The 26740-nt window shown below is 37.4% G+C and overlaps 1 protein-coding gene across 8 annotated transcripts in view; it reads left to right on the forward strand.

The window, feature by feature from the left end:
- Nucleotides 1-26740, forward strand: part of LOC114648207 (sortilin-like) — a 174146-nt gene that overhangs the window by 51074 nt on the left and 96332 nt on the right. For all 8 annotated transcript variants that reach the window (XM_051924996.1, XM_051924994.1, XM_051924995.1 and 5 more), the window contains exons 5-9: nucleotides 20233-20397; nucleotides 21859-21932; nucleotides 22022-22071; nucleotides 24069-24196; nucleotides 25418-25562. In XM_051924996.1, the coding sequence (XP_051780956.1) occupies nucleotides 20233-20397; nucleotides 21859-21932; nucleotides 22022-22071; nucleotides 24069-24196; nucleotides 25418-25562 (562 nt within the window). The remainder of the gene's footprint in view (nucleotides 1-20232; nucleotides 20398-21858; nucleotides 21933-22021; nucleotides 22072-24068; nucleotides 24197-25417; nucleotides 25563-26740) is intronic.

A 26740-nucleotide genomic window follows, 5' to 3' on the forward strand; every position in this document is an offset into this window, starting at 1 on the left:
GTTACTCAGCTCTAGTATCTTTCAGCCATTTATGTTGCTTTGGATAAAAGCCTCTGCTAAATGAATACACAGATTACTGATTTCCCACTGTAATTGGCTTTGTGGATGGAAAACGTATCTTTATCAAGGCATGAAGCATTAATGAAGGAGATAATTGCATTGTTCTATTTTGTAGAGCACAAACAACAGAATCAGGGTTGAACTGTCAATGTGGTCTTTTTTTATGTGTTACTTTCATTGCATACACTTTACATTTTGAATCTATGAGTTCTGTATAATGATCACTTAGTGCAGCATAAAGCAAATACATGTTAACGATCTACCTTGATTACTTTTTATACTTCGCTTCTTAGCCAATCACAGAATTGGAAGATTGCATATTCTGATAGCATGACAGCATTATTAACAGGAAAGCTTTACACAGCAGCAGGTACAGAAAAAACCCAAATCTGTATATCAAATACTCCATAAAAATATCAGTGTTTGCTCTTTTCCATTCTTAGTATTCGATGCCACATACATAATTAAATTGTTAATGCCAAAAATAGTTTGAAAGTTTGAACACGGTACGTTACCATGCAAAGAGTGGGTACTGTTCCAAGTCTTCTTTTCCAAATTTGTACCTGAAAGAAATTACCATTTCATCTATTTTGGCATATAATTACAGGGCAATCAATACAGCTCAGTGCTGGCAGGATAATATTTGACATCTTTCAGAGTAATGACTAGAACCACACTATGCTGAACACTTAATATCATGGGTCTTAAACTTTTTGAAGTTTTAATGATATAAACAAACAGAATACAAAGCTTCCTTTAGGACATATAATTTTTGAAATATCATTTGGGTGCATTTTGCACCATTCAACAAGTTGTCAAAGTTTCCACGGATTTCACTGATTATCTGTTTTACGCATTCACTCGATCAGTGATATTCATCTACACCATCTCCCTTTTCTTTTTCCACTGCTGCTTAATTACTTGTCTATTTGAGGATTTGCAGATAATCTTCATGCACTGTTGTAAGCACCTGTTGCCCTCTGTTTCCCTCTCTTGTAGTCCACGGTTGATCAGCAATAGAGTGCTTCAGGGATTCATTCTGAGATCTAGGATTATCTAATCTCTTTCTGGAACAGAACCATGGTGTGTGCTACAATAGTGAGGAGCATAACATGATTAATCCAGTGCCGAAGGTACATTGTACAATGAATCTGCATAATACAACAAAGTATTTTCATAATGTTCTCATCATGGTCATCTACCCACAATTGAAAATAATGCAAGTTTTTTTTTTTTTTTTTTTTTTGTCACTGAAGTGGTGACATCATACACGCGTAAAGCAAATCTGGCAGTGCTTTAAATGTAAAGTGGAATATACTTACAGCTGCTACAGCCCTGTGATGTCATGCTGGCCTTGCAAACTATCATGGGGCACTGGGAAAAATGTTCATCTAAGCCGGCCACATGGTGAATTTCCAGGAAAATGTTTGTCGAGCAAGGTCAATGGCAAACGCCACATTTTTTCTGAGAAAAATGCTTTGGTGAATTTTGCCAGTAAATACTAGCAGAGAAGCATGGAAGCAGAGTAGCAAGGTGTAAATTTACATTGAGTGTGTAAAATATTTGTTTTTGATGTAAAGACTGCCACCAGGGAATGCTACTGGTGCTCCTTTATACCAGTGGCATTATATCTACACAAGGGGGCTCTGCCCCCTGCTCGCTTCGCTCACCTACACCTGGCGTTTTGAACCCGCGCCCGCTGGGCAGCCACGTGTGAGGATCGAGAAGTCGAGCTTTTTTTTTTTTTTTTTTTTTTTGAAGCTTTTGAATTCCGGTCTTCATTATCTGTAACTTGCTGTTCATGTGTTTGGCCCCGTAGTTTAACCTGTTTATGACGTTTTACTGTGCTTTGTACTCTTGTCTTTCATTTCTGATCTTGCTTTATTCTGCTTTTGTTTCAATGACACTTGGTCCGTGGTGAATATATTTTTCCTTTTTCGACTAATAATTTTCATTTGTTTGCGATACTGTGATGTTTATCGTACTGTTAATAATGCATCACGCACGTTGTAGGCGCCTGCGTTCATTAATTATATCCAGGCAGGCGCGTGTTTGTATCTTGGTTACTGGAGCTGTGTCTTGTTGAATCCGTGCCTGCTTTGCCTATGCAGTTTGAGACGCGCGTTGTAGGCATCTACGTTCATTGGATCTGTCCACGCGGGCTCAGTGTCGAAGCTGTGTTAGTTGTTGAGCTGTTTGGTTTTGGAGCCGAGACAGTTTTGCTTCCGCGGTTTCAGACACGTGTCCGTACCATCTCTGGTTTGATGTATGAACCTTTGTGGACTCCGTAGTGTGTCACGTTCCACTCTGGGGTGGGACGTTGACTCCTCTTGTTTTACTATGTCTCCTCCTGAGCTTTCACAACGCATTAGTGCCACTCACAATATGGCGGCGACGCCTGCGCCTGCCGTATTATGTCGGTTTTTACCATGCTGTGTAGGTGCCTTTGCCTTTTGTACTTTACCGCGCCTTCTGACGCACGATGTAGGCGCCTGCACCTTCCAGGTCCGCCCCCGCTGTGTGGTGTGGACGTTTAACTGTCGTTGTTTCTGCCTTTATATTGTGTATCTCGGTGTGCATGTGTTTCGTGCCTAGGTTTTTTTTGAAGCTATTGCATTCCAGTTTTCATCATCTGTAACCCGCTCTCCATGTGTTCGTCCCCGTTCTTTAATCCCTTTATAAAGTTTGACTTTGTTTCCTAGTCTGTGTTTTATTTCTGACCTCGCCTTATCCTGCTTGCGGCATGTCAGACGGTTCGTAGTCTTTCTCGTTTTACTCTGGGCAGGGGGGCTTTGTTCTGTAACCTGCTCTGCATGTGTTTGTCCATGTTCTTTAACCTCTTTATGACGTTTTACTTTGTTTCCTACTCTGACGGTTCGTAGTCTCTCCCGTTTTGCTCTGGGGGGGGGGGGGGGGGGGGGGGCTTTGTGTGGCACTTGCGCAGTATGTCTTTTGCGTCCACGGGCAGATCCCTGCGTCCATATCCGGTTTACCATTCTCGTTTAGTAATATGGATAATGTGACAGCCAAGTCACAAGTTTTCTTACTTTTTTACTTTTCTTGCTTTATGATCATTCTGGTGTGTGTGTTCAGACCAACCTGTGTGTGTGTGTGTGTATATTTATTTACGTATTTACTTCTCTATTTATGTATTTATTTAAAGAGCTTCTGTAAAACTCAGTTACTAATTTTTATATTTCAGAAGATAATAATTTTTGTTGAGTAGTATACTGTTGCTGTGCTGGTGGTTACAAACTCCATATGACTGTTCCAGCCTTAATTCGGTTCACCAAAATCATTTAGCTGCCTACATGTTATTATCTTTGTCAAAAATATTCTGGTCTTCTAGCATACTAGCATGTATTCTCTAAATGCATTAAATCATTGATTCCCAAAACCATATTTACCATTTCAGGTTTATCTAATTAAAGTGTAATATATTGAATCTCAGTAAAATTGCTCTTGGAATGCAGGGGAACTTGTAAAGCATACCTTCTCATTGCTAAGTGAGATTGTAGATAAATGATGTAAGTTACCAGGCAGTGGAACATCCTAGAATAAATTTCAGTTGTATAAAGCTGAATTTAGTTTATAAAGTGTCAAACACAATTCATTATCATTTCTTTTATTTTATTCACGTATTGTCTTATAAAGTTTTCTTTGCAGTTACATTACAGATGAAATACATAAGTATGAAATCTTCAAATCACATCATATTCCCCCTCCAATACCCTTCTAAAGAACAGAGAAAAAAAATATTCAATATGAAGTAATCTCTGATAGATATTGAAATATCTAAAACTTTAAAATGGTTGATTATGTTCCTTTGATCCCTTATGCACTAAGGGGTTTTTGGCATTATTGCACCTAAATTGCATACCCAAAATATTACCCTGCTTATGTAATAAAGGAACTGCAAATGGTGAAGAGCAGTGACTACAACACTTTTTTAAAGAAAGTATTTATATGATTACTAGCAAAGTACCCGCGCTTCACAGCGGAGAAGTAGTGTGTTAAAGAGGTTATGTAAACATATCTACATATATACATACATATACACATCCACATATACATACAGTATACAGTGGTGTGAAAAACTATTTGCCCCCTTCCTGATTTCTTATTCTTTTGCATGTTTGTCACACAAAATGTTTCTGATCATCAAACACATTTAACCATTAGTCAAATATAACACAAGTAAACAACAAAATGCAGTTTGTAAATGGTGGTTTTTATTATTTAGGGAGAAAAAAAAATCCAAACCTACATGGCCCTGTGTGAAAAAGTAATTGCCACCTGAACCTAATAACTGGTTGGGCCACCCTTAGCAGCAATAACTGCAATCAAGCGTTTGCGATAACTTGCAATGAGTCTTTTACAGCGCTCTGGAGGAATTTTGGCCCACTCATCTTTGCAAAATTGTTGTAATTCAGCTTTATTTGAGGGTTTTCTAGCATGAACCGCCTTTTTAAGGTCATACCATAGCATCTCAATTGGATTCAGGTCAGGACTTTGACTAGGCCACTCCAAAGTCTTCATTTTGTTTTTCTTCAGCCATTCAGAGGTGGATGTGCTGGTGTGTTTTGGGTCATTGTCCTGTTGCAGCACCCAAGATCGCTTCAGCTTGAGTTGACGAACAGATGGCCGGACATTCTCCTTCAGGATTTTTTTGGTAGACAGTAGAATTCATGGTTCCATCTATCACAGCAAGCCTTCCAGGTCCTGAAGCAGCAAAACAACCCCAGACCATCACACTACCACCACCATATTTTACTGTTGGTATGATGTTCTTTTTCTGAAATGCTGTGTTCCTTTTACGCCAGATGTAACGGGACATTTGCCTTCCAAAAAGTTCAACTTTTGACTCATCAGTCCACAAGGTATTTTCCCAAAAGTCTTGGCAATCATTGAGATGTTTCTTAGCAAAATTGAGACGAGCCCTAATGTTCTTTTTGCTTAACAGTGGTTTGCGTCTTGGAAATCTGCCATGCAGGCCGTTTTTGCCCAGTCTCTTTCTTATGGTGGAGTCGTGAACACTGACCTTAATTGAGGCAAGTGAGGCCTGCAGTTCTTTAGACGTTGTCCTGGGGTCTTTTGTGACCTCTTGGATGAGTCGTCTCTGTGCTCTTGGGGTAATTTTGGTCGGCCGGCCACTCCTGGGAAGGTTCACCACTGTTCCATGTTTTTGGCATTTGTGGATAATGGCTCTCACTGTGGTTCGCTGGAGTCCCAAAGCTTTAGAAATGGCTTTATAACCTTTACCAGACTGACAGATCTCAATTACTTCTGTTCTCATTTGTTCCTGAATTTCTTTGGATCTTGGCATGATGTCTAGCTTTTGAGGTGCTTTTGGTCTACTTCTCTGTGCCAGGCAGCTCCTATTTAAGTGATTTCTTGATTGAAACAGGTGTGGCAGTAATCAGGCCTGGGGGTGGCTACGGAAATTGAACTCAGGTGTGATACACCACAGTTAGGTTATTTTTTAACACACAGACACATATATTTACATATCTACATATCTACACATATCTACATATATATATATACACATCTACATATATATACACATATATAGACATATCTACATATATATGTAGACATACATACAAAAATACATTGACAGATATATATATACATATGTACATATATATATATATATGTAATTGTGTTGTCACTGTTATGAGTGTTGTTGTCATGTATATATATAATATATATATATATATATATATATATATATATATATATATATATATATATATATATAGAATATACACACACACACATAAACATATATGTACATATACACATATATATATATATATATATATATATATATACACTAGCAAAATACCCGCGCTTCGCAGCGGAGAAGTAGTGTGTTAAAGAGGTTATGTAAACATATATACACATATCTACATATACACATACCTATATATACATATATACATACATAGTGCGTTGTAACACGGGCTGTGATTGTTACATGGGAGGGAGACGACAAATCACAGCTTCCCGCTTTCTAATCGGGCCTGTGATTGGTGCTTTGACTGATGCCCAGATCCCACAGTATCTCCCCTTAGGAGAGGCGTTAGGCAAGTGTAATTGAATAGCGGTGCTGCAAGTTTAGCTTTACACCTGTTTTTAAGGCTTATTGACTGAAAGGGGCTTTCATGAAAAAAGTTAGGGCTTTGCTACAGGATACACCCTCCACAAGTTAAGGAAGTAAAAATAAAGGTATATATTTCTGTTTTATTTAAACCTTTTAAGTTTGTATGTGGGCGGTATGGTGGCGCGGTGAAAGGTGCCAGTTAGGAGACCCGGGTTCGCTTCCCTGCGTGAAGTTTGAATGTTCTCCCCGTGTCTGTCTGGGTTTCCTCCCACAGTCCAAAGACATGCAGGTTAGGTGCATTGGCGATTCTAAATTGTCCTTGGTGTGTGGGTGTGTGCGCCCTGCGGTGGGCTGGTACCTTGCCCGGGGTTTGTTTCCTGCCTTGTGTTGACAGGGATTGGCTCCTGTATCCATATTACTAAACGAGAATGGTAAACCGGATGGACGCAGGGACATGGGCCATGGACGCAAAAGACGTAGTGCGCAGGCACCACACAAAGCCCCCCCTCCAAGCACCGGAAAATGAGAAATGATGCGCCACGCCCATAGCAACAGACCCATGCAACAAAGCGCCACATGAAGGCCATACCACACGAAACAGGACACACACAAAAAAGAGGATTCAGACCCACGACACACAAAGCACCCCTCCACTAACAGAAATAAGAAATGAGGCAACGCGCCCCTAGCACACCAAAAACAAAGGAGTCAGACACAAGCGCCACATAGCATACGAAACGGTACGCACACAAAAATGAGGATTCACACCCACGACACACAAAGCCCCCATCCACTAACAGAAATAAAAAATGAGGCAACGCGCCCCTCAAAGAAAACGCACGCCAACAACCGACGTCATACATAGACAACAAGAGACCGGACTACAATACATATACAGGCGCGACACCTAATGGGTAATAATACGAAGAAACCCTCCAAGCACCGGAAAATGAGAAATGATGCGCCGCGCCCATAGCAACAGACCCATGCAACAAAGCGCCAGACGAAGCCCATACCACACGAAACAGGACACACACAAAAAAGAGGATTCAGACCCACGACACACAAAGCCCCCCTCCACTAACAGAAATAAAAAATGAGGCAACGCGCCCCTCAAAAAAATAAAGAACAAACAAGTCATGAATTCACGATCAGAAAAGGCTCCATATTAACAGTCAGTGCGATCCTCCTTATTACTTATCCATATTACTAACGATAATGAACAAACAAGTGATGAATTCACGATCACAGGTACAAAACGATGCGGCTCGAGTAACGGGACCACAAACACGAACCCGCATGAAAAAAAACAATACACGTCGGCGCCTACAACGCGCTTCTGCAACCGCGGAAGAAAAAATGTCTCGGCTCCAAAAACACATGTCACTCCTTATTCAAAATACCGGTCCCAATCACAGAAACATCGGTATCCACTATGAAAATGAACAGTAACAATGCATGTGACATCCGTCTTGCAAAACTATTAATTATAGGTGAATGTACAATGGCATCCAGTCACTTACTCAACACCATTGATAAACTTCTACAAACGTTGATGAATAATAATGTTCCCTTTGGAGGAAAGGTACTTTTATTAGGAGGAGATTTTAGACAGTGCTTACCTATTGCTCCACATACAATGCGCTCAGCTATTGTTCAGTCCACCTTAAAATACGCGGACAATTGCCATTGCGTTGATGAATAATAATATTCCCTTTCGAGGAAAGGTACTTTTATTAGGAGGAGATTTTAGACAGTGCTTAGCTATTGCTCCACATGCCATGCGCTCAGCTATTGTTCAGTCCACCTTAAAATATGCGGACGACGTCATACATAAACAACAAGAGACCGGACTACAATACATATACAGGCGCAACACCTGATTGGTGATAATTCGAAGAAACGAACAGTCCGCATATTAACAGTGAGTTCGATGAAACAAGTCATGAATTCACAATCACGGGTACAGAACGAGACGGCTCGAGTAATGGGACCACAAACACAATCCCACATCAAAAAAAAAAAAAAACGTTGGCGCCTACAACGCGCTTCTAAAACCGCGGAAGAAAAAATGTTACACGGACAATTGGCATTGCTTTTAAAAGATACAGTTGGTACAAAACATGCGATGTCCAGATCCAGAATATAACAATTGGTTATTACAACTGGGAGATGGGACACTCACCAATACAGATGGACTTCACCCAGATATTATTACAATTCCTCAAGCCTTTATCTGCGACGACTTAGTTACTGAGATATTTGGAACAAAAATCTCATTAGACGAAATACCCCTTTTAACACAACGTACTATATTATGTCCAAAAAATATTACTGTTGATCACATAAATAACCAAGTCATTGATTACTTCCTGTAGAGGCACGGCTCTTTCTAAGCTCTGACAAAGTTGACTCTGATGACAACAATGACCTTCTTAATTTCCCCTTACAATATTTGAACACTATTAACCCAGCCGGATTACCACAACCCAATCTTAACCTTACAATCGGAACAATAATCATGCTATTAAGAAACCTTAACACTAAACAAGGTTTATGCAATGGTACACATTTAGTCGTCAACACCATGACACACAATGTTATTGAAGCAAAACTTCTTACAGGATCACATGCTAACAATACTGTTCTGATTCCTACAATTGACCTTACAAGTTCTTACCTTTTACACTTAAACGGCGACAGTTCCCCATTAAACCTGCATTTACCATGATCATCAACAAATCACGACGTTCATCTGACGTTAAAGTTAAGGTTATAAATGATCCATGCCAAGAGAAACTCATTCAAGAACAAGACATCATCTTTACTTCTAATGTTGTGTACAAAGAAATTTTCCAATAAATCTTTACACTGTGCCTTGCAATTTATTCTTGGCTTCCTATATGCGTCATCTACACCTTCACACTATGCTATATCTCATACATACATCACGCTATTTATAATTACCCAACACCAGGGGTTGGCGAGCGAAGCGAGCAGGGGGCGGAGCCCCCTAGTTTAGGATATAGCGGGTTGGATAATGGATGGATGGACATTTGTATGCATAGCCCCATTTGCCCGTTTTTGTTTTTTTTCTTTCTTCAGTAATATTTAAGCAAACCCGGAGCTTGTCAGTTCAAATCCTGGTACTGACACTACTGTGTGACCCTGAGGAAGTCACTTCACCTGCCTGTGCTGCAAAAAACAAAAGTAATGTAACAAATTGTACCTCAGATGTTGCAAGTTGCTGGAATAAAGGCATAAGTCAAATAGATAAATATGTATTATACACACAGGAACTATTCATTTATTTTCAGTTAAGTCATCTACAGCAAACCTTTATTAATGAGGGTTTCTCCTTTTTAGATAGTGCAAACTGTTTCTTTTTCATTGAGGTTTTCTCTTGGAGAGCTTTTTTCATTTCATTGAAAATTAAAGCAGCAGCTGCCAAAATATGTAGCTTTCTTATTAATTTTTCAACATTGTGTAAAATAACTTTATAAAGTACAAAAAAAGTAAAATGCATATGTTGTTTTTCTTTAAGGAGATATTACTGAAGAAAGAAAAAAAAAAAACTAAAACAGCCAAATGGGGCTATGCATACGAACTTAAAAGGTTTAAATAAAACAGAAATATATACCTTTATTTTTACTTCTTTAACTTGTGGAGGGTGTATCCTGTAGCAAAGCCCTAACTTTTTTCGTGAAAGCCCGTTTCAGTCAATAAGTCTTAAAAACAGGTGTAAAGATATTGACAATAAGCTTCGCAAACCCACCAAGACATGGAATCAATTAAATCAAGGCGCGAGTCGAAAAACACCATCCCATAATATTAGTTAACGATTAACACATTTCTATATGTATTGTAAGCATACAATACAACTGATAATATGTTGCGCTTATTTATCTGGTGTACTGACATTTTTGCGCGTTTTAACGGCTGAAATCCAACATGGTTTGTGCCCTTCAGAATGAAAACAGTTTGCATGTACCTTTTTAATAAAAGGCAAGCTTTTAAGCCTGAGAAATCACCCCGTAAATGCACACGTTTAATTGCACATGTGTTAATATGTATGCTTACACACTGTTTCTTCTTCATTGAGGTTTTCTCTAGTATGTAGATCGGGGTAATTACATTCACGGCATTCGTAGTCTGAATCACAATCTGATTGTATGGGTGGTTACCTACCAGGTAACGCTTATGGTTGGCCAACAAGTCAGCTAACATCAGCCACGGTGCCTTCAGTTGTGAGAAGCAGATCATAGAATGGTTGAAAGTAGTTTACTGTCAAATAATGCAAAGAGTACGCGACACGTGTTTAGCCCTAATTCTTGGCTCATCAGGCGTAAGGCAAGTGTAATTGAATAGCGGCGCGTCATTGAATAACGGCACTGCAAGTTTAGTTTCTTTTCAATAAAGTCAGGCGTTAGGCAAGTGTCATAGAATAGCGGCGGCGCTGCAAGTTTCGTTTCTTTTCAATAAAGTCAGGTGCGCTTTGCAGCGGCGAAGTTCTGCTTTTAAATTTTTATTAAGAAGAAAAGAAAACCTTTTTAAACTGAGGGAAAATATACCAATAACAATTTGTTAAGGATCTGTTTTTTTGTGAAACTGACTTTACACAGCCTGTCCGCTGTTTTATAAACGAACGCCATATAAGGCCGTCCTTTCTCCTTCACAGTCAGTTCACGTGATTACGCGTGAGGCATGATGACGCGATACGCAACCCCGCCTACCACCGCCAGCGAGCTGCCGTCCATTACTGTATATGGACAAAAAAGAGGTTCCAGTTATGACCGTTACGCTTTGAATTTTGAAATGAAACCTGCCTAACTTTTGTAAGTAAGCTGTAAGGAATGAGCCTGCCAAATTTCAGCCTTCTACCTACACGGGAAGTTGGAGAATTAGTGATGAGTGAGTGAGTGAGTGAGTGAGGGCTTTGCCTTTTATTAGTATAGATACGAGTCCAGCTTCCACTCATCCATTATGTGATGTGCTGTTATTATGTACGATTCATTGGCCTTTCATGTCCAGGTGATCTGAGAGAATCTAGTACCCTCGTTTTTACCTCCTCATACAACTTAGGATAGTGATGTCAGTAATGTGTAGTCGAGAGGGAATGGGGTAACGAGACTCCATTGTATTCACCATATTTTGGAAGCCTTCATTCTCTGCAACACTGATAGGGTGTATATCTTTGAAAATGAAATGGAATATTGACTGAGTTATTTAGTTTGCACAGGTTGAGGTTGGTGCTAACTTCAGTGTGTGAACTTGTTCCATAGTGAGTTGAGAGGGATCCACTCATTTAATGTTTAACATTTGTTGCTCCTTTAGCTGTATATCAGAAAAGTGTCTTGTGAAGTGTACTCTCAGATTCGTTGTGTTCCCCGAATATTTGATTTTTGGCAAGATACATTTTGCAGTTGGCAAGATGGTTTCTTAGTGCTTCCTTTATTGTGAAAGCCAAAATGAGCCCACACTTCCCCTCTGTACACCGTGGGAGCCAGTCTAACTCCTCTGGATTTAGCCATGTTGTAGCTTTACTAGTCAGCTCGGTTTGCCACTGCCTGATCCACGTTGTCTGCCAGATCCGCATGTGCCAGAGTATTGAAAGCCTGCATACGTCAGCTCTTATGCTACTTCTTGTCTCAGTTTACATTGTTACATTAGTTGAAGATAGATTACAACACTGCTATCTTGTATTTGGGGGTTCATTTTTTTATTTTATTTTATTAATTTTATTGTAATCATTCCATACATATAGATTAATTTATAACAAAAAAGAATTGAAGACAAATCAGACCCCACCCTTGAGAAGGAGAGCTTAGCCAAAGGAGAATTGCTTAAGGCTTTTTAATAGGGCAAAAATAAACAAAAAAAAAAAAAGGTAGAAATATATATAGGTAAATAAAAAAAAAATGGAGAAGGGAAATAGATGCGGTGATAATTATTTCTCTTATTCTAAAATATTATTGATTAGATCCTGCCAGGTTTTGAAAAAATTCTGTACGGATCCTCTAACTGAGAATTTGATTTTTTCCAATTTCAAATAATATAAAATATCGGTTTCCCACTGACTTATTAGAGGAGAGTTAGGATTCTTCCAATGTAACAAAATAAGTCTGCATGCCAAAAGTGTAGTGAATGCAATCACCGTTTGTCCTTCTCCACTTCAAGTCTGTCTGGAAGAAACATGAACACAGCAGTTAATGGGTTAAGAGGGATTGTGACCCCAAGGCTGTCTGAAAGGCACTTTGGTCCAAAATGATGTTAATTTGGTGCAGGCCCAAAACATGTGAGCCAGTGAGGCAGGAGCTTGGTTACAGCGTTCGCAGGTTGGATCTTGCCGTGGAAACATTTTGGACAGTTTTAAGCGAGACAGATGAGCTTGATATATAATTTTGAGTTGAATAATTCTATGCTTTGCGCATATGGAGCTCGAGTTAATTCTCTGCATTGCTACCTTCCACTCCTTTTCTGATATATTGACTAAGAGATCTTTTTCCCAATGTCCTCTTGGATCTTTGAAAGGTAGGGACTCTAATAAGATTTTATATAATGCGGAAATGGTGTCTAATTCCTTGAAAATGAGCAGTATTTTTTCCAGCATGGTGGAGGGTATGAGGTGAGGAAAATCGGCAATTTCTGTTTAACAAAGTTTCTAATTTGAAGATAGTGAAAGAAATGTGTAGCTGGGAGGTTGAATTTGGAACGTAATTGTTCAGAGGATGCAAATATGTTGTCTATATAAAGATCTCTGAGCATTTTAATCCCAAATCTTTTCCAGATTTTAAAAACTGAATATGTTTGTGAGGGTTGAAAGAGGTGGCTCTCTTGCAGAGGTGCCACAGATAAAAGATTCTCCATCTTAAAATGCTTTCTAAGTTGGTTCCATATTCTGAATGAGTAAAGCACAATTGGGTTATTAGTATATTTGAGACAACTTGCATTTATTGGAGTGCAGAGCAGGGAGTATAAAGAAGTACTACAGGATTTTACTTCTATTGCGGACCAGGCTTGTGTATGTTCATTTATTTGTTCATTTATTTGTTTTTATAGCTTGTATGTTTGCTGCCCAGTAATAAAACTGGAAATTAGGTAAAGCCATGCCACCTTCTGCCTGAGGTCTATGTAGGGTCGCTCTTCGGATATGTGGGTGTTTTGAGTTATAAGGTTATTGTTGAGTCTAATTGCTTAAAAAACGATTTATTTATATATATTGGAATGTTTTGAAATAAAAAGAGAAGTTTAGGAAGGATATTCATCTTAACAACTTTAATTCTTCCGGCTAGAGTGAGATGAAGGGTTGACCATCGATGCAAGTCTTGCTTAATTTTTTCCATACAGACGGCAAAATTTTGTTGATAAAGAGCTTTGTTTACTTGTGATATTTACCCCTAGGTATTTAAACTGATCTGCTATGGTAAAAGGTAGGGTGTCCAATCTAATATTATACGCTTGTGAATTCACTGGAAAGAGTATACTTTTATTCAGATTAATTCTGAGACCAGATATCTTTGGAAATTCTGTGAGTGCTGTTAAAACTGCAGGCACAGTGTTTTCTGGGTCTGATATTTATAAAACCATATCATCTGCATATAGAGAAAATTTTCTGTTCCAGTCCTTCTCTGATAATCCCCTTTATCTGATAAGATTTCGACAGTGAACCGCCGGTGGTTCAATGGCGATTGCAAACAGCAGTGGTGACAAGGGACATCCTTGTCTGGTGCCACGTTCTAGCTTAAAGTAGTCTGAACAAATGCTGTTAATACAAACTGAAGATTCTGGATTGGTATATAGTAATTTGATCCATGCACAAATATTCGGGCCAAACCCAAATTTCTCCAATGCAGTGAGAAGGTAGTTCCATTCAATCATATCAAATGCTTTTTCTGCATCTAATGTTAGTAATATCTCTGGGGTGTTTGACTTTGCTGGTGAATATATTACCTTAAACAGGCGTCAGAGATTGGAAGATAAGTGTCGGCCTTTAATAAATCCAGTTTGATCCTGTGATATTACCGAGGGCAGCACTTTCTCCATCCTTCTAGCTAGAATTTTTGAGAGTATCTTAACATCATTATTCAGGAGTGAAATTGGTCTGTATGATGCACATTGTAACAAGTCTTTAATTTGTTTAGGAAAGACGGTGATTAATGCTTGACAAAAAGTTTGAGGTAGTATTTGGTTGTCTCTAGCTTCTGTAAATGTTGCCAATAAGAGCGGAGCTAGCTGAGTGGAGAATTTCTTATAAAATTCTACGGGGTAACCATCAGGGCCTGCTGCTTTCCCCGCCTTGAAGTGACTTTATAGCATCTAGTAATTCTGATAGCGTCAGAGGTTTATCCAGTTCCTTAGCACTTAAAGCATCTATTTGTGGTGTCTGTAATGTATCTAGAAATGCATTAGATTGTGTGTTGTCTTCTTTGAACTCGGTAGAATATAAGGATTTATAATAATCTCTAAATGTGTGCATTATATTTTTATGGTCAATGATTTCTTCTCCATTCGTGTTGATTACTGGTATTGCATTGCGAACTTCTTGTTTGTGAATTTGTTGAGCTAAAAGCTTAGCTTTTTCTCTGTGTTCATAGTAATGATGTCTCGACTTATAAATAAGTTGTTCAGTTTCTTTAGTTGTCAAGATGTTGAGTTCTGTATGCAGGGCCTGCCTTTTCCTGTGAAGAGCTTCACTTTGACGCCTGGCTTGTTCTTCATCTATTCTAGTAATTTCGCTTCTTAGCTCTGACACTTTCTTGGTTTCTAATTTATTTCTGTGGGAAAAATATGAAATAATCTGTCCTCTTAAGAAGGCCTTTAGAGTTTCCCAGAGTGTTCCTGCAGAAACAACCTCTGTGGGCGTGTTTGTCTCTAGGAAGAAGCTGATTTGTTTGGATATAAATTCTGTGCAGTTCTCGTCTGCTAATAGAAGAGGGTTAAGACGCCATCTGCGAGGTGAGTGTGAGGGGCTTAATGATTTTAGCTCCAAGACTAGAGGGGCATGGTCGGAGATAACAATTGTGTCATATTTGCACGATTTGATCGTAGGCAGGAAATTATTATCTATAAAAAAATAATCAATTCTTGAGTAGCTATGAAGCACTGGTGAGTAGAACGAATATGTTCTTGATTTTGGGTTAAGAAACCTCCAGGGGTCTGATAAGTTGTGGTCAGTTAAAAACTGTGTAATTGTCTTTGCAGTGTTAGATGTCGTCCCCCCTGTCACAGGAGTCCTATCTAAGAGTGGATTTAAAACACAATTAAAGTCCCCAGCCATTATAATTTTATGAGAGTTCACATTGGGAATGGATGCAAATAGATTTTGCATGAATTCCTTATCATCGACATTGGGTGCATAAACATTTATCAAAATCATTTTACTGTTAAATAAGTTGCCCATGACCATCACATATCTCCCTTCAAGATCCAATACTACATCTGATGCTACAAATGGGACTGTGCTGTGTATGAGAATTCTCACACCTCTAGTTTTCTTTATAAAGCTATAATGGAACATTTGGCCAGTCCAGTCTTTTTGTAGTCTGAACTGATCCTTGCTTAGTAAGTGGGTCTCCTGTATAAATACTCTTTTAGCGTTTAAGCCTGTTAGGTGAGAGCATACTTTCTTTCTCTTTAATTCGTGATTCAGGCCTTTAACATTCCAGCTCACAAAGTTAACTATCCCATCATGGAGACATTGATTCTGCGTTTTTGATGTCATTTTATAGTCTTAACTGGTAGTGAGGCAGTTTTAATCTTAATTTCAAAATTCCCCATGAGTTATTGCCATATAGCCTATTGTTGCGTTGATATTTATAGTTATAAGGATTAGAAGAATGGGTTAGATATAGCCTTCTCTCCCCCCTTTATCCCCCCACCCCCCCACTTTGCCTCCCCGCATGAGGCTTGATCCCACTTAGCAATGTCCCAGTCCTCTGACATACAAAGAGACAAAGCATGTCCGAAACAAAACAAACCCCACCCTGCAGCGGCTTTTGAGAATTAAAACAAAGTAGAGATGTCTATTGCAGCTGAAGTCTAAATACTATCTGCAAAAAATATAATCATTAACAGTCTTTAAGCTTAAAATAATCTTCAGCAATTTTAAGATATTAAGATAATAAAATAATGAACCCTGGGAATGATTTTGAAAAGTGGTCTAGGATAAACATAGTAAATCCTAATGCAATAGTAGAAATAGCAATAAACCAAGGGTATGATGTTAAACAGTCTACTTTAAGGTAGTAAAATAAAAAAAAAAAAAGAAAGAAAAAAAAAAAACCCCTACTTTAATTACTTCCACACTTCTACACACTCGCGTCTATAACTGTAATTAAGACATAAACATATAGTGTCCAAGTAAAGAAAAGGATGTATAATTATAATACCAGTCTCTTTTAAAGTGGATCCGACAGCAAATGATAGGTCCTTCCCATGCCATGACAGAATACGGCTCCTTATTAACTTTCAAAAGAGTGTCGGAAACAGCTTCTTTAGTTCCTTTTCAGCTTCCTCATTGCTTGAAAATACATAATATTGGTCTTGAACTTCTTCTTTCAGTTTGGCGGGATACAAGAGGCTGTTTTTGATATCGGCTTTCTGTACCAACTTTTTAATGTTAAAGTAGGCTGCGCGTTTTGCAGCTGTTAATGGTGAGAAGTCGGGGAAAATGCGAAAAAGATTATTTTCAAATATAATTTCTTGCTTGTGTCTGAGAAGTCATCACATCAAGCTTACATCGTAGTCGCTCGAAGCGGACAATAAAAGACCTAGGTTTAAAGGTGCTTGATCTGTATATGTGATAGGCTGCTGCTATCTCAGTGTCGAATTTAAAATCATCTCCAATTATTTTAGAGAGTAATTCTACTGCAAATTTCACTGGGTTTGAGCTTTCTCATTTCTCAGGTATGCCCTCAATTCTTATATTATTTCTTCTGCACCCATCTTCCAGGGCCGCAAGTCTGTCTCCGAGTTTTTTGCATGCGTAATCGGCAGCTTTAGCTTTTCCATCGGCGGTAGATGCCAATTGTTCCGCTGTTTCAACTCGAGCCGTGAGTGCCTGCTTAACGTCGTCCAGCTGATCTGTAACGTCATTTATCTGGTCGGCAAGTTTTTTCAGTTTGGATCTATTTTCTTCGATGTGTTCCTTTAATTTCTCCATCATGCTTTTAAAGGTCACGTCTAAACGTTTAAATAGACGCGTTTCCCGGTCTTTGTTACCCTTATTAAGCTTGCTCTTAAACTCAATGTTAGACTTCTTAAGCTCATTCTTGTTGTCCTTCTTAAGCTCATTTATGGCCATAGCCATGGCAGTGGCCAGTGTAGCGATCATCTCTTTCAATTCGGACAGTTCGCTTCAGCTTTCATGCTCTGTGGGTGGAATTGCAGCTCCTGTTACAGCAGGTGCTGCGGGCTCGCGATGGGTAGATGAGAGCACGTCCTGCAGAGCCTTTTCTAGTCTCAAATGATCCTCAGAAATCGGCGATCCATCGCGACCTGTATCACTTGCACCTTCGCTCCCATTTTCACTCTCGACTGGAGACGATGCAATGGAGCAGGGTCCTAGGAAATCTGCGCATTCGCCTGCCTGTTCCAGGTCAGTCTCCAAGAGGCCATACCTCATACTCGGGCCGGATGTCTGTCCAGATTTTGATGCAGCTTTAAGTTTCTTTTCCGGTTCTTTCTGACTTTTCTTCTTGTTGCTCATGCTTGTATATTGTAGTGGAAGTTCCTTGGTTGGGTTAAATACAGGATACCTCTAAATAATATGAAATACATGGGAAAATAAAGCCGCTGCTAGCGGAGCTCTGCTTCAGACGTCTATCACCTATAACGGACGAGACCAAATTTGGGGGTTTAAACGCAATGCAAAATGAACCACTGTGTGCCTTGAATCTTGGTATCGATTTTTAATTACTAGTTTACATTCAGTGTTTTTGAGAATCGATGCAATATCAAAAAAACATAATATTGCAATACTCAAGTGTGTTGATATTTTTTTTACACCCCTACAACATACACAAATTACTTTGAAATATGGTTGTATCCTGCCAGTGGGACTCCTAGTGCATAAATGGCTACTGGAGAAGAAAAGTAGACGGTCAACAGCATAATTTTTCAGATTAACCCAATTCATGGTCATGACATTGGGGGTGTTGTAACTCGTTCCAGCCAGCAGTATCGGTCGCAAGGCAGGAACTAAGCAATACATTTCTCTACAATTGTGTTTATTTAATTATACTCTGCTGACATTCAATATGAATAAATACATGGTTCAGCAAGCAGTCACAGTGTTTAATTGTGGAATGCATGTCTTTCATTTCGAGACATATGTATTTCATATAGACTGTGCTTAAATAGACGGTGTAACCTTTTCATTAAAAAGCTTATGTTTCACTATAGTATGTATGTGCTTCATATGCATTTTTCAGTGGTACGATTTCAGCATTTCAATAAATGTATGGGGTATATGTACCGATAAGAGTGATTTATGTCCTGAACAGCATCTTATACAAAACCACTTTAACTGGCTTCTCTTATTTGTAAAAGCAGTGTTCCAACTTAAAAGGGTCATTGTGTACAATATTAGTGAGATTATCGTAGCACAGGAATCCTTTTGGCTTCTTATTTTTTTGCAATTTCATTTTCTGTCACTACCAAGAGTCAGTTCCATAAGTACTAGATTGAAAAATATACAAGCTTATTTATGGTTTTTCTTTTATTCTAGTGATCTGTGCAGCAATGGTAACAAATTCATATTTTATGACTCCACTTGATTTATGTTCAGTGTCGCATGTGTCTTTCAAATGATTGCTTTACAGTGATGACATTATTTAGTGGATGCAGTGGATTCTCCATAATTGATAGGAGCCTGCTGAGCGCCCTTCGCTCTGCCACAGATGTTAAACTGTCCAGCTCCATGCCAACAATAGAGCCTGCCTTCCTCACCAGTTTGTCCAGGCGTGAGGCGTCTTTCCTCTTAATGCTGCCGTCACTGTCCTGCTCCACAGACAGATTGAGGAGATCGTTCCTCCCCCAAACTATGCGACTCTTTAATTCCACCAGGGGGGGTAAACGTTAATATTTAACATTATACATAGTTATTGTCTGTTTTTTTCACCTGTATTATTATCATTCTTTAATTTAATATTATTTATTGTATCAGTATGCTGCTGCTGAAGAATGTGAATTTCCCATCGGGATTAATAAAGTATCTATCTATCTATCTATCTATCTATCTATCTATCTATCTATCTATCTATCTATCTATCTATCTATCTATCTATCTTTCTTTCTTTCTTTCTTTCTTTCTTTCTTTCTTTCTTTCTTTCTTTCTTTCTTTCTTTCTTTCTTTCTTTCTTTCTTTCTTTCTTTCTTTCTTTCTTTCTTTCTTTCTTTCTTTCTTTCTTTCTTTCTTTCTTTCTTTCTTTCTTTCTTTCTTTCTTTCTTTCGCTTTTTATCAGTAAGACCAGGGGACCTCAATCGCAGTCCTGGAGTGCCGCAGTGGCTGCAGGTTTTTGTTCAAACCTGGTTGTTTAATTGGAAAGCAATTCTTGCCAATAATTTAATTTCATGGCTTGTTAGTTCTTTAACTCTGCTATGTCAGGTAATTCTCATATCCTAGATTTTCTTCCCCTTTCTAAGGATATCATCCAAATGATTTGAAGGCTAAAATGGATAAGTAATTCTCAGTCCTTCACTTTTTTCTCTTCACTTTCCTTCCAAGTATTTAATTAAACTCAATAGTGCATGATAAATACACACAGGTGTCAGTGGAAACAAGCTAAATGGAGAAATGCTGGTTTCTTTTGTCATTTGCATCTTATTGCTAATTAGGAGCAATTAAAAACCAAGAATACAGCTGTTTAAAACTAAAATAAGCACTTAAGGATTCAAAATCTTAACGAGCGAGACAACTAAAGTGAAGCAGAAGTGTTACTTGAGCAATAAGCGCTTCTTAAGCAACTGGGTTGGAGCAAAAACCTGCAGCCACTGCGGCCCTCCAGGATCATGATTGAGGACCCCTGAGTAAGACTAATGGATAATGCTTTTTTTCCCCTCAGGTGATTCTTACAGGAGAAGTATCGGGTGGAAGCCCAGGTGGGAGGATATTTCGATCACTGAATTTTGGGTACAATTTCACCCAGACTGATCTCCCATTCCATCCTTTGACACAAGTTACCTACAATCCAAGAAATGCGAGTCATTTGTTAGTTTTAAGCATAAAAGTAAGATTATTTTTGTGTACTTAATTATATAAAACTACCTTTACTTTGTACTGTATTGCTCATGATTGCAATTCAAACTTTTTTTTTTTTGGAAAGCAGATAATTCTGACGAGTCTCCAGATCCTACTGTCCGTCTTTGTGTTTTGCAGCAGAAACTAAAATTTGTCAGTTCAGATAAAATTATTTGCATCCTCAGTTGTACAGTTATGGTGATCATGTGCCCACTGTTGCCACATCTTTGTTATTACCTGACGGGTGTGGAACCTGGCATTGTCATAGCCCATCCATTTCATTATCCAATATGTTACAGGAGAGTTTTTATTAAGTATTTCTGATCTTTCTTCTAACTCTGACCTTTCTCATTACCAATGTATTTTCACCCATAGACCTTACTGTCACTGGATGTTTGTCTGTCCATTTTCTATAAACTCCAAAGACTGTAATGCAAGAAAATCCTATGAGGACAGCTTTTGTGTTTGTATCATGCATCTTGTATTTTGCTCAAACAACATCTGAACTTGTTGACAGTGGCTGTGTAGGACTTGTCACTTTACCTGACTTTTTCAGTGATTTTTAGTTGTAGCCTTCATTTACGTAATCTTATTCAGTTGGAGGTGGTTGGTGGCACACTCTTTATGAAGTTTGTTGCACAAAGAGACATGCCTAATAATAATAAACTTTAACTAGTCCATTACTTACTCCAACAAGAATACATCTGTTTTATTTTTGTCTTTAGTTGTAGGAGCAGACATCTGTGCGTGAGAGCTGACAACCAATGAATGCTCTGCTGGAAGTACAATGCATATAATACAGCAATAAGGAATATATAAAACAGCGGCTTTGAACCTCACAAATAGAATAGCTCCCCATACCTGTTAACCCTACATATAGCACAAGCTCTGTAAGGCAGCATGGTATCGTTCACCACAAAAAAGTCTGCATGCAGTCAGTGAATGTGGCATGCCCAGCCCAACAAATTTCAGTTTGGTAAATAGGCATGATTTAGTGACGAGATCAGTAATTTCAGACATGCAAATCTGACATACTTACTCTACAAGTTGAACTTACACATTGTGACGTCAGCTTCATCAAACTGTATATATTGAGTTACAGCCATATGATTGGCTTTTTTCAGGAGCAGGCTATTTGGATTCATGTACATAATAATATGGCCACTGGTGTATTTTTGTTTTCTATCCATATTCTCGAGGGAAAGTCCACCTATGGTAGAGTCTTATATGGAGTACAATTTCACTTTAAATACTCATGAAATTTTAGGTAAAGAATAATGGTCCCAGTTTAATGTAATGATCCTTCGGTTTTCATTCTATAGATTTATTCACATTTTTGGCATTGAAATGTCATAGGGCTGAGCAAGGATTATAATAGCTAGATTGCTTTGTGCCATTGTAAATTTATTTTCAGTATGATTAAACTGTTACTGTGTATTTTTTAAACTAGTATGATCTTTGGATTTCATTGAATTTTGGGGAAACATGGAAGAAGATTCATGATGTAGTCTGCCTTGCAAAATGGTAAGACTAGACCATTACAACTTATTCACAATATATAACCCATGAAAGGATGGTAAAAATATTGTAAAAACTCTGTTTTTCCTCTTTAGGGATTTGGACCATACAATCTTCTTCACTACTAATCCTAATGGCTCATGCAGTAAGTACCTTTAATAGTCTCATAAAATTTTAAACAGTAAAAAAAAAAATAAATAACATTTCTAACTGAATTAACCCATTGCTTTTTATAGACTTTGTGTTATCTCCAAATAGAGTACTTAATTCTCTTTAACTGTTACCGTATTCTTACTGTATGCACACTCAAAGGTATTTGACTTTTGACTGTTCTTTGATTTTCATGTAGGTTTCCTTTCCATTTTTATTAACTGTAATGCAGTAAGACTGACAATCTTGTGTTCTATTATAAGGAAATGCCCTTTATTTTTTGCATCAGCAACTTATTGATAGAATATTGTTTTGCATCGTATTTTAGAAAAATATTCATGTAAACGCTACTTGTTACTAGACCAGAAATCTATTGTCGTTTCTTGCATTAAAGTAACTAAATCACATAAAACATTCAAACATTAGGTTAATAAGAATTGTGCAAATAAGTTTTGCCAAGATCAGTGATGTTATAGGTCTTCTATAACTTTAATTTATGATAATACATGTTAAAATTACATATATTAAAACAAATATTTTTTGATGGCCACATTTCAATCTCCCCACTTAGTAAAAGCTGAATCAATGGATAATAGCAAGTCTGTGGCAACTGCAATCCTATTTATTAGTGTGTTTTTTTATAACACAGATCCATTTTGAAACCATCTAATTCAGTTCAGGGTTGCAATGAGCCAGAGTTTATCTTGGTAATATCCATCCATCCATCCATTATCCAACCTTTCAGGAGCCAAATAGAATACAACTCTGGATAGTCTTTTTTCATTTAAAACATTTCTGTTAAAGTGTGTATTTTAAAGCAAGATAGCATAAAAATGTATACTAAATTAGCCAAGGTTGGGAACATGCACTGATAGCACGTTGCCACACCCACCACATGCCAAACCACTTGGATTGGGACCCAAGTGTAGTAGGTGACAGTGTGAGTTTTTTTTTTTTTATTATTATTATTTATTTATTATTATTATTATTTTTTTTTTTTAAATCAGGATTAAAACTAAATCAAGAATCTGTCGAGATTGATAGCCATCCACATATTTGGCTCTTTGAGATTAACCATCAGCTAATCAACAAACGTTAAGGCATACTTAAGATGGCCAATTTAATTACTTCTTAAGTAAAGTGTGCATTGGGAGAAACCCATGTACTGAATGAAAAGTGGTAGAATTCTAAATTTCCAAAACTTTCAACAAATGACATTGCCTAAATAGCGCATAATATGAAAAAATGCTCAGTCAACATTCTAAAGCTACTTTAATTTTATTGAAAAATTTTAGCCTTCAGTTTTTTCATTTTTGATGATATTAATGATTTATATCAAAGAATGACTGTATGTCCTGTATATATTATAAAGAAAAAATCCTATTAAATGGCATACAGTTATCAATTTAAAAACCTTTCTTTTGTATTTTGCCATAAGCCTTGTCGTTTAGTTCTCTCTAGAAATATCATCTTCTACTTCTGATAAAATTATTTTTCTTAATACTGGAGTAGGGGCATAAATTGCCTTAACTAACATATTTAGAGTATCACTTTGTAACTTCCACACCCTTTGTCCAGTTATCATGTAGATAGTATTTGAGATGCTGGTTCAAGTGTATTCTTACTGTAGCTTGGTCATTCAGTAGAAAAATAAGAGTGCTTTGTATATGGAGTATTGAGGGAACTTGCGTTCATTCTGTGTTTCATTTGGTATAATTAACAGTAAAGCATAAAGAAATATTCACCAAAATGAATGCGAGATATGGCACAGAAATTGTTTTATTTTTCAGTGTAACGAAGTTATAATCCATACTTCAAATACATATGGCTGTCTCTTGTCTTTACATGTCAAAACAAAGAGTGGTGAAGGTGGATTAGTGTTAATAGTCACTTGATTTAAACAGAAAAAAATGATACATGTTACTGTAATTTAATGTCACCATCAAGTTTCAATCAAGCTGTTATTTATAAACTGTTTTTGAATCTTCCCAGTTGACCGAGGCATGTTGATTTTAAAAAAAACCTCCGACTTTGGGGAATCTTTCAAGACAGTTGGAGATAAGATCTACTCTTTTGGCCTTGGAGGACGTTTTGTTTTTGCATCTGTAATGACTGGAGTGGTAAGCACGCATTGCAATCCTTTGTTTTAATATTTAATGTATTTATAGTGTAAAGCAACACCAGAAAACAGTAATGCTAAGAATTTGAATAAATTATTTTGTACTGAAATACAGTTGTGCTTGAAAGTTTGTGAACCCTTTAGAATTTTCTATATTTCTGCATAAATATGACCTAAAACATCATCAGATTTTCACTCAAGTCCTATAAGTAGATAAAGAGAAACCAGTTAAACAAATGAGACAAAAATATTATACTTGATTATTTTTTGAGGAAAATGATCGAATATTACATATTTGTGAGTGGCAAAAGTATGTGAACCTTTGCTTTCAGTATCTGGTGTGACCCTCCCCTTTGCAGCAATAACTGCAACTAAATGTTTCCGGTAACTGTTGAGCAGTCCTGCACACCGGCTTGGAGGAATTTTAGCCCATTCCTCCGTACAGAACAGCTTCAACTCTGGGATGTTGGTGGATTTTCTCACATTAACTACTCGCTTCAGATCCTTCCACAACATTTCGATTGGATTAAGGTCAGGACTTTGACTTGGCCATTCCAAAACATTAACTTTACTCTTCTTTAACCATTCCTTGGTAGAACGACTTGTGTGCTTAGGGTCCTGAGTGAGCAAATATAAAATACTTTTATTTACAAGAGGTTTATCTGTTATATCACTGTGGAAGCATGTTGGCCTACTGGTCTGTCTTTTCACACTTTTACAACTGTGAACCTTACTAGTAGAAGCTGATAAAAAGGTTAATAAAAATGAGCCCTGTAACCAAGCCAAAAACATTGCAGTATCACTATCCATGTCAATGTCTGGTGACCAATTCACATTATCATCACTATCGCTCGATTCATACAATTATTCAGTTTGTTTTGAAACTGGCTTTATAGCATTTGTGTTTTTGGTTGGAGGGTCTGCCCCACTCATGGATATTGATGACTTGCCATGAAGTGGTAGAATGAATAGGAATATTCAAGATTTTTTGCAACATAATTTTATTTCATTTGCTGGTTGGCAGCATAATACTTTCCCAAGAGTTTTTCAGGCTTAACAATATAGAGCAGGTCATTATATACCACCCTAAATCTGCCTCAAGTGTATCTGAAATAAAAGAATTTAGAATTCTGAGTCCAAGTCATACTCATGGATAACAGCACAGAATTTAATGAAAGAATTGCCTTTTTTTTAAAAAAAAAACAAAAAAAAACCAAAACAGGGCACCATGAGAAGGATCCATGTATCTGTGAACCAAGGAGAGACATGGAATATGGCTCAACTTCCCCCTGTTGGGCATGAACAATTCTATTCAATCCTGGCAGCGAATGATGACATGGTCTTCATGCATGTGGATGAACAAGGGGGTGAGTGTTGCATTAAATATTTTAATCACAATATGTGATTACCATATTGTTTCATTTGTTCTATTGTAAAAGTTATAAGTTATCACTTTAACTCATTTACAAGTCACAGAGCTTAATGTTAATTGTTTGAAGCTGTGTTTTTTGAAGATATTTAATTTTAGTTAGTTTAGCTCTGGCTAGAGAATACCGTAAAATAATTCTTTAACATATTTCATTTAGGACACACTTGGCGCCTTTTTATAAATAGGATTTGTAATAACCAAATCAAAAGTCCTGTACTGTTTTTGCAAAACAACTACAGATATTCATGACTGGAACTGTGGTCTTCACGCCTTGAATATAAACTTTATTTTTTGGTACTAGTTATCCTCTGATAGCCATTGTATCCCTCAATTCTTATAGCAGTTCAAGCCTTTATTTTTTTTCTGCAAAAACAACAAGTTACCTTGGTATTACTTCCATGGTCTTCAGAACATGTGAGTGTGCATAGCAAAGTAAATACAAGTTCCAAAAAAAAAAAAAAAAAAATTGTGGCACCTTTCTTTCTGGGTATTCCTTAACATGCTATCCTTTACTTTACAGATGTGGCAACTTTGTTCAGAATATTTTTTTAAGTGCAGAAATTAACATTTTTTTGTATTTTATGCTGTTTTATTTACAATTTCTAAACTTACTGGAGCTGGTTAAAGGTTATGCCAGTTTCACAGAAAATGATGCACCAGAATGGTTTTTAATTTGGAAGACAATCAGTAGATCATGAGGAAGCTTTTATAGCAAGTAGATGACTGCCATTTTCATCAAGACTACTTGTTTGGTTGAATTACTTTTGGAATGCTTTAAACCTATTCTGTCTTCTCAAGAATCATGTGCATGGCATTACATCTTATCAGGCAATAAACCGAAAGGATTTATTTAAATAAATAATTTGTACCTTTACCATTGTTCCCCATTTTCTTAAACAGCTGTTGAGAGGTTGAGTCAGAGTATAACATGAGTATATTTTAAAGAAACCCTTAAAGAAATAGCTAACCCAAAATTTGAAACTTCTAGTAACTTCTTTATGTTGACATATGTCCATGGGTGAGTGGAATCTACAGATTGAAATTGAGCTATTCCGTTTTTCATTATTTTAAACATGGCCGTCTGTTGTTTAGTAATGTAACTCGGTATCAGAATAA

This window comes from Erpetoichthys calabaricus, chromosome 3, assembly GCF_900747795.2.
Source record: "Erpetoichthys calabaricus chromosome 3, fErpCal1.3, whole genome shotgun sequence".
Classification (NCBI taxonomy): domain Eukaryota; kingdom Metazoa; phylum Chordata; class Cladistia; order Polypteriformes; family Polypteridae; genus Erpetoichthys; species Erpetoichthys calabaricus.